Genomic DNA, 16,880 nt, shown 5'->3' with positions numbered 1-16,880 from the left:
ACAGGTTATGACTTCTTGGTTAATGTCAAGTTGTCATAACAAAGACATTTTAAACAATGTCAACTTTGCATTAAAAGTGTCATAATTTACCGAATGACACATAATGACAAAAGTCATAAACATTCATAAAGACTCCTTCATGTTCATGTCAGTGTCATGTTAGTCTTATGCACATCCCTTCAAATAAAGTGTTACCAAACCAGGTCATGTTGCTATAAAAAAGTGCAAAAGATATCATAATTTACCTGAGTGTAAGATTTGAGTTTGCACTGCCATCTAAAAAAATATGTCGGTGCCATTGTTTTGTTTGTGCCGTTATATTACATTAAAATTAAATTTTTTTTGTAGAAAATATGAAAAAGCATATTCTGCGGGAGCACACGCATGAGGTTTCCAAAGGCTTATAAAACAAGCATACTGTAAACATAGCCTAATTTTGTTATTCCATAATGCGCTTTGTGAAAGATGAACAGCTTCTAAATGCATGACCACAACAAAAAGTGTATCTGAAACTCTCTGCGATTACCTCAAAAGCAAGGCCAAGAACACCGACTTGAGATGCAGGAAGAGGCATGGGAGGGGCAGAGCCTTCACTGTCTCCTTGAGGACCTTGCTACACTTCATCATACATTCCTTTTCATCTCCGCGTCCTCAACTTCCAATGGTTTTCCGCATCACCGCCGCTGAAACGCACAGTACGTGATAAGGGTGAACCTGCCGGCTGTGGGAATTGACCCGCTATCCTCAGTTTAGATGTCAATAGTGGGCAATTTTTTCCCACTTCCTCAAGGTCATTGTGACCTGGAGTGAATCCATAAGAGACTAGCCTAATTACTGAGCAACAACAGGCAGTGCTGGAATAACCTAATTATTCTTGGCACATATTAGATAAAGGGGCCTATTGCTGGCTTTCCTGTAAGGGGCCTGTTGAAAAGGAATTTGATTTCCCCAAATACTTCACCACCAGATCTCTCCTTGTGTTAATTTGGTACTTTAAAGCAATGAGGGATACCTCTTCCTTGCAAAACTGAAGGAATGGCTCTTGGAATATAAAGGGTCGAAAAATGAACCGATCCCCCAAAATGTCTGTCCACCCATCCATCCATCCATCTATCTCGAGTCTGAGGTCACTGTTTTGTAGCTCAAAATAGATATGTTTACCCCTCAATTTATTTAACCGTTACCACAAGGTGACTTTTATTTTTGCAAGATGATGAGATGAAAAAGTCACTGAGTGGATCTATGCAGTTTTATTTATGGATCTGTTTCTCTTCAGTCAATCCTACCCCCTGAATAAGACACGTTGTGCAGTGGACAGCAAACTAATGGAAGTTTCCCTCCAGGACATACCAGTGTGATCCTCATTGACCATGTCATGATGAATTAGCTTCAGCTATAGGCAGCTGGCTTTCTTATAATACACCTACAGGTCAGGAGCCAGCGTTCCTTGATTTGTTATGGCCACAGTGAAGAGAAAGGTCTTTGGATGCATGTTCTTTTAGTGACTCTAAAAACCTATAAACAGTGCAACATAGAGGACACAGTAGCTTATATTTGGATGTGCGCAGTCAGAAATAGATTCGGAGATATCACAAGGTTATTTTGTTTGTTCTCTGATTTAGATCATTAAAATGGCTGCCATTGTGTTTACTGTCATTTTATTTGTCCATTAAATTAGCAGTAGCCTAGATCTGACTGTCCATTTGATAAACACTTTGCCCAAGTAGAGATGAGTGACCTTTCAGTTTCTTGGTTACTTGGATCCTATAACCTTTAGCCATCAGTGGTTCTCAACTAGGTTTGCTTTAGGACCCAGATTTTACACTTCACTCAACACCAATATCTCTTCTATTTAAAAAAAAAGAAAGAAACGTAATTAATTTAAATTGAATATAAAATATTTTTGAGTTAATTAATTTCACTGAACTATTAATTCAACCTATAGTACCTGTGTCATGGGGGTATTCCAGAAAGCAAGGTTAATTTACCAGCACATACCCTGAACTCTTGGTTGACTAACCCAAACCTTTGAGGTATGCAGGATCCAGAACTGCAGTCTGGAGTATGTTCAGTCGACCCGGAGTATGATATTATTTTTAGACTCGCCTTTGTTTGGTTTTCCACGGTGTAAAAGTTATACTGTACCTGCTTTCGGGTACTTTTTTGTTTCACCTCCAGCAAGGTTCTGAGCGAGCTGAGGCGATACAAAAATGTGACGTGAAAACAATGACGACTGCTGATTGGTCATTCACTGCGTCATCATTGCATGCGCAAGATGGAGTATCCAGAATATCCCCGCCATTTTTAAATAGTTTGGCCAGAGATAGTTACTAAACTTATTATTATGGCAACTCGGAAGAATACGCCGTGGTCAAATGAGGAGATGCAGACTTTCCTGTTTGGTTGCCGAAGAGAGGATCCAGCGATAGTGTTATAAAGTGGAAGGATGATGAACCCAAACGCAGACAGTGTACAATGAACTCAGGGTTTATTAGGACAAAAAAGGAAAACAAAGCCCACGAGGGGGCAAAACAAGACTGGGTAACAAACACTAGACTTAAACCGAGGTCAAGACAGGAACAATACTAAAACACGAACAGACTCTGGATTAACAGTTAACTCAAGGGATTACTCACTGCAAACTTCACAAAACAACAAACAGATCTCACAGCAGGTTTCACAGCATGTTTCAAACAATGAACCGACCCAGGACAGCAAACACAAGGGGATTATAAAGGGGAACACTAATGACCAGGACAGGTGAAACTGACTAGACAATAATCACAAGGGGGCGGGGTAAGTTAACGAGACAACACAAGCACATGGCCCAAACAGGCCATGCGCTTGCACACAAAACATGATTCTGTCATGATCCTGCCTCACGACTAGAGAAAATCAAAGACAAGAAGGCAGAATCATGACAGAACCCCCACCTTAAGGAGCGGCTACCAGACGCTCCTCAAGGGGACATTAAACACGGGACATGACAGACTGTGACAAAGACACAAACCAACAGTACATAGCAAAAACTAACAAAGGCATACAAAAATACACAACGACAGGATTGGGGTGAAACATCAAAAACAACATACAAGGCAGAGGAGGTGGAGGAAACACAGAGTCTTTGAGCGACTGTCCAGGGTGGGTGGGCGGGACAGGGGTCCTGGGACCACAGGGAGTGGACTTAGGAAGAGAGGACCGAGCGGGCTTGGGAGGAGTGGTGTGGGACAAGGGAAAAACAGTCCGGGGTTGAGCCATGACAGGGGAGACAGGGGAAACAAACGGAAGTCCAGGGACCGTGGGGACAGGGACAAATGGGGAAACAGTCCGGGACCGGGGTTGAGCGCAGACAGGACTGACCGGGGAAACACACGAGGTCTTGGGAACAGTGGAAGTCACAACAGGGATAGCAACTGGGGGTACAGCGAACGATGGACACGAAGCTGGACTCATGACGGGGGGTGTGGTAGGAGATCGCAGAGGGAAAACTGGGACAGAGCTCACCGAAGGTGACTCTGATCCGACGATCAACCTCTCCAACTTGGGAGTGGTGTTCTCCGCTGCAGGTTCAGGGACAGCGCCTACAGACATAGGTTCAGGGACAGCACTTACAGACACAGGTTCAGGAACAGCGCTTACAGACACAGGTTCAGGGACAGCGCTTACAGACACAGGTTCAGGGACAGCGCTTACAGCAGCGGGTTCAGGGACAGGGCTTACAGACACAGGTTCAGGGACAGCGCTTACAGACACAGTGGGCTCGGGACAAGACAGGACAGGCACTTCGAGGATCTTGATCAGACTGGACAAATAGTCAGACAGGGTCTTGGCAGCCAGAGAGATGGGCATCTCCTGACGAGCAGAAACCGACTGCAGAATCTCTCTTGCGGCTAGATCGGCCACAACTCTCTCCGCAGCGGGCTCTGGGACGGCGCCTGCTGGAGCGGGCTCTGGGACGGCGCCTGCTGGAGCGGGCTCTGGGACGGCGCCTGCTGGAGCGGGCTCTGGGACGGCGCCTGCTGGAGCGGGCTCTGGGACGGCGCCTGCTGGAGCGGGCTCTGGGACGGCGCCTGCTGGAGCGGGCTCTGGGACGGCGCCTGCTGGAGCGGGCTCTGGGAGAGACAGAGACAGAGGACCAGAGGCTCCCTTCTTCCTCTTCTTCTTCCTGGGTCGTGGAGCAGAGGACATAGCCAGGCTGGTGACCGGTTGGGGAAGCACGACAGGAAGTGTGGTCTCAGTTGAAGAGGACTCCGAAGTAGACTCCCACGACAGCCGTCTCTCTCGCTTGCCACGGAGACTTGCGGGTGCAGCTGATGCGTCGGGAGCCGAAGTGGAGTGAGCCTGGTTCCCCTGCGTAACCACGGCTAAAATGTGACCCTCCGGGATCACTGGCAGCCTGGCAGGTGGTGACAAGCTTGTGGGTGTCTGTGACTCTCTCCGGGATAAGCTATCCACCACAGCTTGAAATGGGCGACGAGTGAGCTCCTCCCGTTCAGTCAACGGAGGTGGAGAGTTGAGACCGGCGATGAAATAGCGAGAAACCAGGACCTCAGGCAGAAAGAATCTCCTTTCTTCAACGACTTGAGCATACTTCTGCAGGGACAACTCACCCTGGGGAGGAAATGGAAGTCTTCCAGCTCTACTATCTGCGATGGCCGACTGCCACCATAATTCTTGGTCAGCCGGTTGTGGTCTATTGGGGAAAGACAAACAGTCTGCTGGGTTCTTCTTTGGTCGGTTCATTCTGTTATAAAGTGGAAGGATGATGAACCCAAACGCAGACAGTGTACAATGAACTCAGGGTTTATTAGGACAAAAAAGGAAAACAAAGCCCACGAGGGGGCAAAACAAGACTGGGTAACAAACACTAGACTTAAACCGAGGTCAAGACAGGAACAATACTAAAACACGAACAGACTCTGGATTAACAGTTAACTCAAGGGATTACTCACTGCAAACTTCACAAAACAACAAACAGATCTCACAGCAGGTTTCACAGCATGTTTCAAACAATGAACCGACCCAGGACAGCAAACACAAGGGGATTATAAAGGGGAACACTAATGACCAGGACAGGTGAAACTGACTAGACAATAATCACAAGGGGGCGGGGTAAGTTAACGAGACAACACAAGCACATGGCCCAAACAGGCCATGCGCTTGCACACAAAACATGATTCTGTCATGATCCTGCCTCACGACTAGAGAAAATCAAAGACAAGAAGGCAGAATCATGACAGATAGCTTGGTGGGGCAACGAGGAACGAAAGGTGTCACTATGACGACCGGGTACTATTTGTTGCGGTATACTGTCTGCAATGGAAAACGGAGCGAAAAGCGAGCTCGAGTCGAGATGAGCCGAGTCGATCTGGTCAAAATGACATCATGACTTTTGCATAAACATACATGCCACTTTCAACTCAAGTGGCATGTTATCTATACGCATTTTGAGCTATCCGTGTGTATGCGTGTATGTCTACGCCGTTAAATGTCCGAGTGATTCCGCGTGTATGTACACGCCGTTAAATGTCCGAGGAAACGAAGCAAAATGTAGATCTACGGAAAGACTCAAAAATGCTATTAACCCCAGTGACGGGTAGGTTTAGGGATGGGGTTGGGGTAGGTCATATATTTATACAGTAATGTAACGTTAAGTCAACGGCGTTCATAAACACTCTAAAAAGCGATTATGCGTGTTGATAGCGCACCAAGAATGGAAATAGGACTTGGCGTGTCATACACGCGCCATTTCATGAGATCAGTCTGACCTGGTACTGGTAATGGAAAAGTGCCATTGCCCTGAAAGTTACCTTAGGTTTTGGAACAGAAAGTTGATTTTATCCGCTTACTCTGAGTAAACTTACCCAGGTAAGTCGCATAACCTGCTTTCTGGAATAGCCCCTGTTCTCTATTCCCTATATGTCAAACTGTTGTCAGAGTATGAATTACCAGAGGCTGAATTATTCTTCAAGAGAGGAAAGCCACAATGTTTCCACGGAAACGCTAGTGCACAAGACTTCATATTCAGTAGATCAATATGGCGTCCAATAACATGTTGTGTTGCCTTCTCAAAGTGCCTTGTGTCTGCATGGCTATGTGTGTGCGTGCATGCATATGGTGCATATACTTGTGTGAGCAAGTGCGGTGTTGAACGGCAAAGGCTGATCATGGTGTTTGAGCTTGTAGCCGCTGATGCATGAAATGGGACTCAGACAAGCAGTCTGCTTAAGCCTGTCCACATGTCCTCCTCCATATACCTACATCACTCCATTGATTTTGCAGCAAGAGATGGATGTGGGGGTAGAGGTAAATCTGGCCTTGAGTTTGTAAGTCCTGTAATTCCGACATGTTTACAATCCAGAAAACATTACACAAATTCTTTAATTAAGAACTTAATAAAGGAACCCAGCAGGTTACAAAGGATCAGATGTGATAAATGGTGTCTTTTCATGTTTTATGGAGACTTTCCATAGACCCAATGATTTTTATATATTTTACAAACTGTATATTCGATCCCCTACTCTAACCCTACACCTAAACCCACCTATCACAGAAAACTTTCTGCATTTTTACATTAACACACACATATATATCTTAAAATATAGTACAATTTTAAATAAGCCTTTTACATCATCTTTGGTTGATTTGATTGCTTATAGAGTGAAAGCATCATTAGATAAATGGAAATTTCCCTCTGTGGGATGCCAAATTAAAGGTTGTTAATCAAGAAAATGCTAGTTTAGCATAATATAATAATGTTTGTTGATTTCATTAATCAACGTCAAAATGTACAGTGTTTACAAGAAAATCTGTTATTTTCGTACTAGGGGGTCTTTGGGTTGTCTGAGAGTCTGACAACTACTGATATAAACCACATTCCTCTTGCATTGTAATGACAATAATAATTTATTCATAATTCTCACACTTCATACTACTCCAGCATTCTGTTTGCAACTACAAAATTCAACTGGGAAAATAAAACATCACAAAATGAGGTGCAGAAGGCTAAAGCCCTTGGGATTCTGGGATCTGTCTTTTGACCTCCAAAAGCAAAGTAGCAAGTTAATGAACATCCATTACAACAAATCACACATGGCCTTGGAATGCTAAACGGGTCTTAATTGCAAACCCACTACCAATGGAAAATGCACACCTCTGCAAATGGCAGATGCTTGATCCTGATCAATAGCAGGCATGCAACTATCACTTGCAAAATCAATATTGTTGTATTTGGTTCTCCAATCTTCTGTCTTGTTGGAAATAAGGGCTCTAACAGAGTGGCCACGGATAACGAGCTTGACCACTGAGACCTTTGTCTTTATCTATCAATGGGTCAATCCTTAAGTCTCTAGTGACCTGAGGCTGGTGTGGTTCTTCACCACATAGCCATTTAGACCTAATCGTGTATGTGTTTTTTTTTTTTTCATTGCTTAGAAGGTTATTGCGCATAAAAATGCCAATTGTGTCATTTACTCACCATTGTGCCATTTCAAATCTACATTTTAACTGTTTTTTTTTTTGTCCATAGAATAAAGTCAATTTGGTCAAAAATAACATTTGGTGCTACTGATTTTCATTGTCATTATTTTTTTTTTTTTCAAAATATCACAACATGAGAGTAAGTAAATTTGGTCAGAATCTTGTCCCTGTAAGATATCATTTGACTTTAATGTTAGCTTCATAAATACATAAAGACCTATGGTGTCTTATTATTTTGCAGTACACTGAAAAAGCTATATTTACTGCTTTGTCTTAATAAGGAATATCTAATGAGACAACACAGGTCGTAAACCAAGCAAATGTTCATTTCTGAGTGCTGTCGAACACCAGAACACACCCTCTTTCTTCCGTATTTCGCATAAGCCCATCTATTAAACGACTTTCAATGCACCAATTTGTCTTTGGCAGATGAATGTCCTTGTTGGCACAAAATTGCATTAGTCCCTGTTTTAGCCAGTAAATGCCATCTGTGATTGACAGGAAGATATGAGCCAAGAGTATACATGCCTGGGCAAATGGTGTCCATTAAATGCTAAAGTAACATGGATTATGGTTTAATTTGCTGAAAAATTATGTTTACTAAGGATTTCACATAAATTCTCTGACACTATAATGTTCGACTGACATGTTTTTGAACCCCTAGAGGATCTTTCTGAATCTGACCTCTGAACTGTAACGGACAGTACATGAAAACTAAAAAAAAAAGACATTAGAACCCATTCAATCCTGAGATGAGGACAAACAGGTTAGGATGGAAATGTGTATTTGGCCCCAAAGTTTTTGTCAGGACAGCGTAATTTTGTACATTTTAGCGTATAGATGAACCTGAACCTAACATACTAAAAAGACTCATTCATGTAGTTTAGCTTGTAACGCATGGTGCTATAACAGGGCCAAGGTTGAAGGCTCAAATGCAGAAAGTCGCTTTGGATAAAAGCGTTTGCTAAATGCATAAACAAAAGCCACAAACCTCAATTTTGATGTCATGAAGCCATGACTTCCTTTATAGCATACATGTGCAGTATATGAAACTACTCTAAAAAAGCTGGTGACTTGTAAAGAGAATTAAAAAGAGAGCTAGCTTTCACAAGGCTTCTTTCACCTTGAGCACAGAGTTATTTTCAGAGAATAAAAACGAAGGGCGTCGTAGATAAGGAGCTCGGCAGACAAGGACAAGTGAAAATCACGCCGTGCAAATGCGCCGCAATTGCGGAGGCCCTTTTGAGAGATCACCGGTGGTTTAAATTGCAAAGATGAGCGTCAAAATGGATGAGGCGTCTTCAGGCTCTCTGGCACTCGCCTTTGAGATTTGCAGTAATTACTCATTGAATGGGGGGCATCAAGAAGCTGCTGACGCCGTCTCGTTTTTCAGCAATAACAGAGCGCTTTCCACATCGCTCTGCGTCACAATCATTCAGTCACCTGGAAAATGTGAGTCCCTCCCCGCACAACAACACATACTGGCAAACTTTTCACGTGCTTCTGCTGTGTATTGATCAATGCGGAGGAGAAGCGGAACATAATACTACATGACCTCTGTTGACATTATAATGTTGCATTATTTTGTAATAGTGAGGAAAGTGATGACAGCTTAAAAAGGCCGCTGCATGAGTATAATAGCTGACCCGTGTACATTTTGCATAGACGAAGATAAGGAGATATAAAGCCCCATGAGGGGCGAGAGAGACAAAGAGAGAAGTGTGGGAGAGAAGCATGAGAAAAGAGAGCGAGAAGGAGAGAGTGTGGTCTGATAATGGAGGGCAGGGGAAGGTTGCTGACCTGCAGATCATTCTAGGGTTGTGTTACAGAGGCAGGACAAGGTCAGCCTCCTTAGTTTACCACTGTGGTTTCATCATCTGTGTTTTATTTAGTATCACAAACAAATTCGGAGATACCCTTAAATAGACATTATAGAGCATCCAACCCAAATGGCATCATTTCTTTTCTCTGGGATGAAAGGCAAAGCAGTGCACATGCACTCTTAGAAGAAAAGGTTCTACTGTATATAGTTCTTTCAGGCGCTTGATTAATATAGAACTTTCCCATCATATTATCATTTTTTGCTGTCTTTCATTGAATATACTTAAGGATATGAATATAATTTGGGTGCCCAGCAACGTCACTCACATGATATTGTAGCAATGGCAAATGCCAACGATCTAATCAATTCCCAATAGACAAAATCAAGAAAAATGGGTATACATCACAATAGGGACGAAAAGACAACTGTATTTCATTAATGACTTTTACAATGGTGTTTCATGTATAATGGTGTTTCATGAGTTGTTTACAATGTTAAAGAGAAGGATTCTCATGGTAAACATGGCCAAAGTTGAAAAAAGAAAAAATTTGGATGAATAACTTACTTGTACAAGTTTCGGCTGTTTTTTTTTTTTTGTTCGATCGTGGATCTGACATAGACAAGAGTCGCGTCGACCATAGGAGAGCGAGACCGCACACATCAGCGCGCTTCAACAGGAAATCATCGGCAGCGCTGCATAGGATTTGTTCAATAATGTCTTTAAAGGGTTAGTTCACCCAAAAATTACAATTATGTCATTAATGACTCATTAAGACCTACGTTCATCTTCAGAACACAGTTTAAGATATTTTACATTTAGTCCGAGAGCTTTCAGTCCCTCCATTGAAAATGCATCTACGGTAAACTGTCCTTGTCCAGAAAGGAAATAAAGACATCATCAAAGTAGTCCATGTGACACCAGTGGGTTAGTTAGAATGTTTTGAAGCATCGAAAATACATTTTGGTCCAAAAATAACAAAAACTACAACTTTATTCAGCATTGTATTGTCTTCTGGTTCTGTTCTGTTCTGTTCTGTTCGCGTTCAGTGACGCTGTTGACGTAAGACACTGATGGCGTATTATCTGGTGCATCCGTTTATTCGGGTTCAAATAAATATGATTGGGCAAAAAAATGCAAGTCTTCCTCTGTGTCGAAATCCTTAGACATGTTTGTGATGATTGTTTTTTGTTTAGCTCGGACACACCAGATACATGTCAGCAGTGTCTTACGTCATCACAGTCACTGAACGCGGATTGACAACAGAATCGGAAGAGAATACAATGCTGAATAAAGTCGTAGTTTTTGTTATATTTGGACCAAAATGTATTTTCGGTGGAAAAAAATCCACTGATGTCACATGGACTATGTTGATGATGTCTTTATTTCCTTTCTGGACAAGGACAGTATATCGTACATCCATTTCCAATGGAGGGACAAAAAGCTCTTGTGATTATTGAGCTCCACCCACACGGCACACCTCCACCCGCTCGTTTTTTTCCCCAGAAAGACTCGGTACAGCCTATCTTTCTTTTATAAATATAACAAAACTAAAGACTTTTTGGAGATATGAAGGATTCAATTCAACTAGGTACTCAAGATTAACATAAGATTGACTGAAACTGAGTGTTTCACCCCCCATTTAATTTGCACCTCAGTAGATCCCATCGGCGCTTTTTTGGAATTGCGCCTTCACACTAATGTGCCCTGTTCAGCAAATCTGGCCCTTTTGTATTAAATAAGCAACTATCTAGTGAGAGTGTGAAAAATGGGTTGCAAGGGTGTTTATTTTCTATAAGTCCACAGGCTTGAAGAAACACCCAGTTTCTAATTTCATCATTGTTGTTTTCAGGGTTTCTAATCCAATCTTATAGTTTCATAATTGGAATCATTTGGACTAAAGACATCTACTTCCATTATTTCTAGCTCATTAAGCAACTTTATGAAGCTCGTCCCTTTTCACTCAAGACCATTTTTGAGCCAACGTGGTTTCGCACTCACTGGCACAATTTCCCAGGTGGCCACAAGCACACAAGCTATTATTCCCCACAAAACATATCCTTCTTAAGATGAGTCATGAGCAGCATTGTCCTTAACACAGAATCACAGACAGACAAATATTCAGCCCTGTGTTTCTTTGTAAACAGGGTCAGTATCACCCTAGTGTCTTGGGCAGAGGGTCATTGGCTGTTAACCTTTGGTCCTGTAATAGAGAGTAATAGGTTTTTAGTTATGAATGGTGGGGCCTGTCCCGTATGCCAGGGCACGGGAGCACTCTGTGCCCCAGACTACCTCCCGCTGTTCTGGTAATGAGTAATCAGGGCAAAAGCATGTCAATAGCTTGCTGTGAACTGGACTGACCCTGCTTGCATTTTCTCCCTGGCAGCTCGGCAGCAAGAGTCGGTAAGCAGCTTGACCACCCACTCCCATCCCCCAAACATGGCCTACTCTGGCCTTCTGTGTATGTATATTTGTCTTAAAAACATGACATTCATGACGCAAGACACTGAAAACACAGAGAGATGTGATACATCAGCCAAAGATCTCCAATGACTCACAAGACAAAATATATCATAAACCCAGTATTCCCAGCAATTGGTTTTCTTGTTTAACATATTGTTGTAATGCTAAAACGAGATGACAAGAGGAAAGTCTGATCTCCAGTCTGGAAGGACAGAGGGTAAAGTCTCAGAAAACAGTATGAGGAAGCAAAAACAACATTGCTGGGTAAATTCCACCAAGGTGCCCTCCCCGTCCTCGGTGTTAGTCCTCTCCCTCCTTTGATTTTTTGGCTCACTGAAAGAGAAAATGATGTAGGAGAAGACTGCATTGGCCACAGCTGGATAATTCTTCTCTTTGCCCTAATTAAAGATCCTTTCTGTAATTATACTGGTTGCTTTGGAGTGGGAAGGGCCTGGGCAAGATCCAGTTTATTAACCAGGGACTCTGGCAATCTAAGAGGGATCATAAAAATCAGAGCGATGAAACTTCAAAATGTACATAATCAAGAAGTTAGGAAGTTTTACATAAAAATAGACCAACGCTAAGCTTGCATTTTGGCATGACTCAAAACATTCTTTGCAGCTGAAACATATTTAGCGTTACATTACTTGATTAGTCAAAGCATAATATTACAATGACTTCACTATCTATAAAGCGAGTCTGACAGACGAATAAAATTAGCCCCGCTTCAAACAGGGTTATATTTTACTGAACCCTCCAACACAGGGGACCAACTTGTAGTCTTTCCTCTAAGAATAGATTGCCTTATTCAAAAGCACAATGCATTGACTCAGAATAGTATTTGCGATTACAAGCCAAGGCCCTGGTAAATGAGTTCAAGCCCAGGCCCTTGAGACAATGTGCATAACGCCCATGTGCTCTACTTCTAGACAGTCCTTGATGTTTTTCCTGTTTTTTTTTTTGTGTGAGACCTTCTCATGCTATCTGATATTCTAATGAGGGATAGGCATAGCAAAGTGCTCCACCCCAACCACCCGTGGAACGATCCTGGAGGATTACTCCAAGAGCGCAAAGTAGGTCAACAAGATGTGAAAACAAAGCATGCGAGCAGAATGAATGGCACGCCACAAAAGAGCGAGCAGGTCTGACACATCGTCGCAGCGCTTTGGTGGGGCTTCACTCCCCCTCAGCCACACATCCACCACGACACATGTGGATCAGCGCCTGACCTGCTTCTCAGCTCCCCGTCTGCGCGAGCGAGTCATATAGACGGACAATTCTGACATGTTTTTGAAGGAATATAGGACATGCCAGAAAAAGAAACTCATTAAAAAATAATAACATAAAATGAGCCAACTGGGTTAGTAATCTCTGGGACACAAAGCCTAAGTCATTTGCATTTTGTGTTGTTGACTGGTAAAATTCACAGATTTTCACTTGACTTTTAATTCAATCTAAGCATATTTGTGTAAGTCTGCTATCACTGTCCGCATTGTCACCTTATGCCAAATCATGACTTGGGAATGCTTCATTTTTCTACAAGCCGTTACGACTCGCCCTCTATCAAGAGTTCTGGCAGCACTGAACACAAACTTGTATGGAAGCATGTTGCACTACTACCGCTTTACCATATTCACCTAACCTGGTGAACAGCATTGTCTGCATCTGAAATTGCATACATTTTTGTTGCTCCACATTCGTCTTCTGCCATTTTTATTGGTATTTTTAATTGGTAGCAGACCCAATTTAAATGTTTTCGTCTATGCACGAGACAGCAAACAGTTTCAGTTTTGGAATGACAAACTAAATTACAAAATCGATTGCTGTGGACCATGGAAGTATTTATTTTTTTTTTCCATTTCTGCCCAAATAATAATGGAATGTTTTTGAAGTGTCTTCATTTGTTTGTTTTGTTTTTTTAAAGTCCCCCTGTAGTCAATCATATTATCTCATAAAACTTATCTTCGATCACCAAAAAGACATTTAATATTTTTTCGCCTTTAATTCTTCATGCCTTAGATAGTTTGAACGTTAACTCTTCACATTGTCTTGCCTCATTTAGTATACGTGGTTCTGCGTATGCAAGAATGCAAATTAGCCCCGCCTCCACTCACTCACACCAGCTCAGAGATCCACTCATTGACAATCACACGCAGATGAAAATGAACTAGGAATGTTGTGCACTTTACATAATATATTTATATACTTATAATAATTGTGTTTGACTTGAAATGTTTTTTCTATTAGTAATTATGTCTCAACTTGTCTCAACTACACGTTGTCTAAACACAAACCATTTATGTTAAGTAAAAAATTTCGTACATCCAGAGGGTGGCAGTATAGTCCGAGCCAACTGCCATTTTGCCCGAACTTGATTTGATTGTGTTCAATCTGCTTAAATATATATACAATTTAAGTTTACTTAATCTGTTTGTGTTAGATTACATGATTGCTTTGTGTTGCATTAACTGAAACTGGGCGGTGCTTGTTAGTTCCCAGCATGCTTTGCATATGGTTGAATTAAGAGAGAATAAATCTTAAAATGAAGTGTTATTTTATCTTTTTTTGAGAAATTTAGAAAAGGCGAAGACTTGATAGTGTGTAATTGTGTTTAATGTAAAATTACAATGGAATTAGTAGAACCATTCAAATTACAGCGAGTTACCGTTGTGGAGAAGAGTGGGGCATTTTGTTTGGTTTTTTTCTACTGCCTTGGTTGAAGTAGCATCTAAAACTTAGCATTTAATATGCTAATATGTGCTACTGCAAGACAATAGCTAGTTTATCAATTTTATTATGTGTCTCTAAAATAAATGAAATATTAATGGATTAATGAATATAAAATCCCAGCAAACAAATTTAGGTTCTGGGAACGTTAGCTTTTGGTTCCCAGAACGTTCCTAGAACTTTCCCTTAAGGTTAAGGGAACGTTCCCGGAACATTCTCCTTACGTTATAAAAATGGAACCTAAAAATAACCTACATGGAACGTTCCTATAACGTTCTTGTTTGGTTCCCAAAAAAATATCCTCATCAGACCATTCGGGAACGTTAGGGGAACGTTCTGTGTTTGCTGGGATAGTACCTGAATCATGTCAGGAAGCCTTTAAAAATTCACGTTGAGACTACTTAAATTGGGTCAGTTATAATAACTTAATTTCATGATGTTGAAGTTACATGAACAAATTATGTTTGTTTAACATAATCCAGTTATGTGGAACCTGTTGACAAAATAAAATGAATTAAAGCCAACATATAATTTTTTATAGAGTAGATTGTACGACGCCAGAAACACCAGCGATTTCAAACCGTGCTATTGAGACTGTCTTTGGTTCACGGCAGTTTTAAGGAGAAAATACTCAGCAATGGTGTTGAATTTGCTCATGGTTTGATATTAAAAACACGATATTAAAAACTTGATTTTCACCACAAAGGGACCTTAAACAAATATGAATTGCTGCAATTATTTGTGTTTTTTAATTAATCAACACATCATTTAGGTTATTTGACATAAAAATCAAATTGATTGGCAGAACTAATTAAATGCTTAGAGGGTATAATCCTTGTCTGACATTTGAGAGGAAAACATTCAAAGCTGCAAAGCCCTTTAAAATTGTTATAAGAACCGACTAGGAAAGGTAGGAGTAGATCTGGGATGTTCAGCAGTGACATTTACCCAGCGTTAAATCACACAATGGGTCAAGATGACCCTCCACCTGATGACTTAGCCCTGGCTCTGAGCACCTCACCCTGCGGTCCTATTCAACTCAAAGCCTCATTCAGTCGGCTTTCCTTTAGCATGTACCCTAAATGGAAGGAGCGCACAATGAGAAATGAGATACTTGCCCCATTCAATGTGATCTGTGGATTATAATGTGAGATCCTTCACTTGGTAGAGACAGTCGCCCAAGGCAAAATAAATGTGGGACCTCAGCACATTGATAAGAGGTATGCTCATGTAGAGATTAACATAAGCAATTTGTCATGGAACAGTCCAGCTTTTGATAGGGTTACCCATTCAAATGTAAGATTATGACATGCCTTCCTCAGTACAAAGGAATATTAACTATTTATGCCACTGAGTTTCAAGGGAGATTTACTCAAATGACATTTTATTGCTAGGAGGAGTCAAAGCGGAGTGGAATACTGATTAATAAATTCAACATCAACCTATTTAAAAATGCATTTTTGATTTCATAAATTGACTAATCCGTGCATTGATAACTAGCAGGTTACACAGCTCATAAACCTTTAGATTCCCTGAAGCTAGGTCAGTGATTTTCTATGCTTGAGCATTTGGATAAAAAGGGAACAAGGCCAATGAGAATTGGAAGTCCCTTTGGGGAAATTTGGGAGACTGTACATGGGTAAGATGTGAACTGTGGTGATGCCACACATGGCTGCACAATGTGCACAGTGAGGCCTTTCCTCTGTAAAATGCCAAGTCTTACGCCCCCGCTCTCCGCTCTGCCACATAAGTGCAGAAAGCCACAGTGTGTCACAACCCTCCACATAATACACTCATGGGATTATTTCCGTTTTTCCGAGTCTCTTTCTCCTCCACTTCCCTCTCATTTGCTCTCTTGAGATACCTTAGATCTTTAACCACATTGCCAGCCCCTGAATGCAGCTATACTGTAACTGCTGCTGCTTCTAGTCGCTGCAAATGTCTTGTAAACATGCGATTATGGTTCTTTGTTATGAATAATAAATGGTTTTATTGGAACTATTATTTGCTAATTTATCTTTTGCACAAAGAAGAAACAGTATAATGGTTTCATATCCACCGAGACCTTTTTAGTATGACGTTTGTCTTTTTATTTTCAGTGCTTCTTTGGACACTGAAACCATGCCAGATTTTAAGCGGCCATAATTGCAACTTTACTTTCTCTGAAATGTAGTGCCGTATATGCGGGCTGCATGCATAAACAGCAGTTATTGATCTGCATCGCTCAGGGAAATAACGAGGGTTACATTATGATACAAGACCTAAATCCACAGAGTGTCTAACCTCAAACAAGCATTCATTCAAAAAGGCACAGCGCTACGCCCGTCAAAGATGGTGAAACCAACTAAAAGCCACTGACTAAGCATTATGTCCCATTAACCAATCAGTGAG

At 41.5% G+C, this 16,880-nt stretch overlaps 2 protein-coding genes across 2 annotated transcripts in view; both read right to left on the bottom strand.

The window, feature by feature from the left end:
• samsn1a (SAM domain, SH3 domain and nuclear localisation signals 1a) overlaps nucleotides 1-589 on the bottom strand; it is a 31,171-nt gene extending 30,582 nt beyond the window's left edge. Inside the window, exon 1 of the mRNA XM_089121153.1 lies at nucleotides 527-589. Coding sequence (XP_088977279.1) covers nucleotides 527-574 — 48 coding nt within the window. The 5' untranslated portion in view covers nucleotides 575-589. The remainder of the gene's footprint in view (nucleotides 1-526) is intronic.
• A 2,207-nt stretch (nucleotides 590-2,796) lies between these two features.
• LOC148973344 (uncharacterized) lies at nucleotides 2,797-4,743 on the bottom strand. The gene has a single exon (XM_089121152.1). The coding sequence runs from the start codon at nucleotides 4,741-4,743 to the stop codon at nucleotides 2,971-2,973; it is 1,773 nt and encodes a 590-aa protein (XP_088977278.1). The 3' UTR covers nucleotides 2,797-2,970.
• Between the last annotated feature and the right edge of the window lie 12,137 nt (nucleotides 4,744-16,880).

This window comes from Pimephales promelas, chromosome 16, assembly GCF_988280905.1.
Source record: "Pimephales promelas chromosome 16, fPimPro1.hap1.1, whole genome shotgun sequence".
NCBI lineage: Eukaryota > Metazoa > Chordata > Actinopteri > Cypriniformes > Leuciscidae > Pimephales > Pimephales promelas.
The sequence above is the reverse complement of the archived record's forward strand: the minus strand, read 5'-3'. Positions and strand labels throughout refer to the sequence as shown.

Bases quoted from the DNA above. Each gene is read 5' to 3' on its own strand.
- LOC148973344 (XM_089121152.1), bottom strand. From the start codon at position 4,743: ATGAACCGACCAAAGAAGAACCCAGCAGACTGTTTGTCTTTCCCCAAT.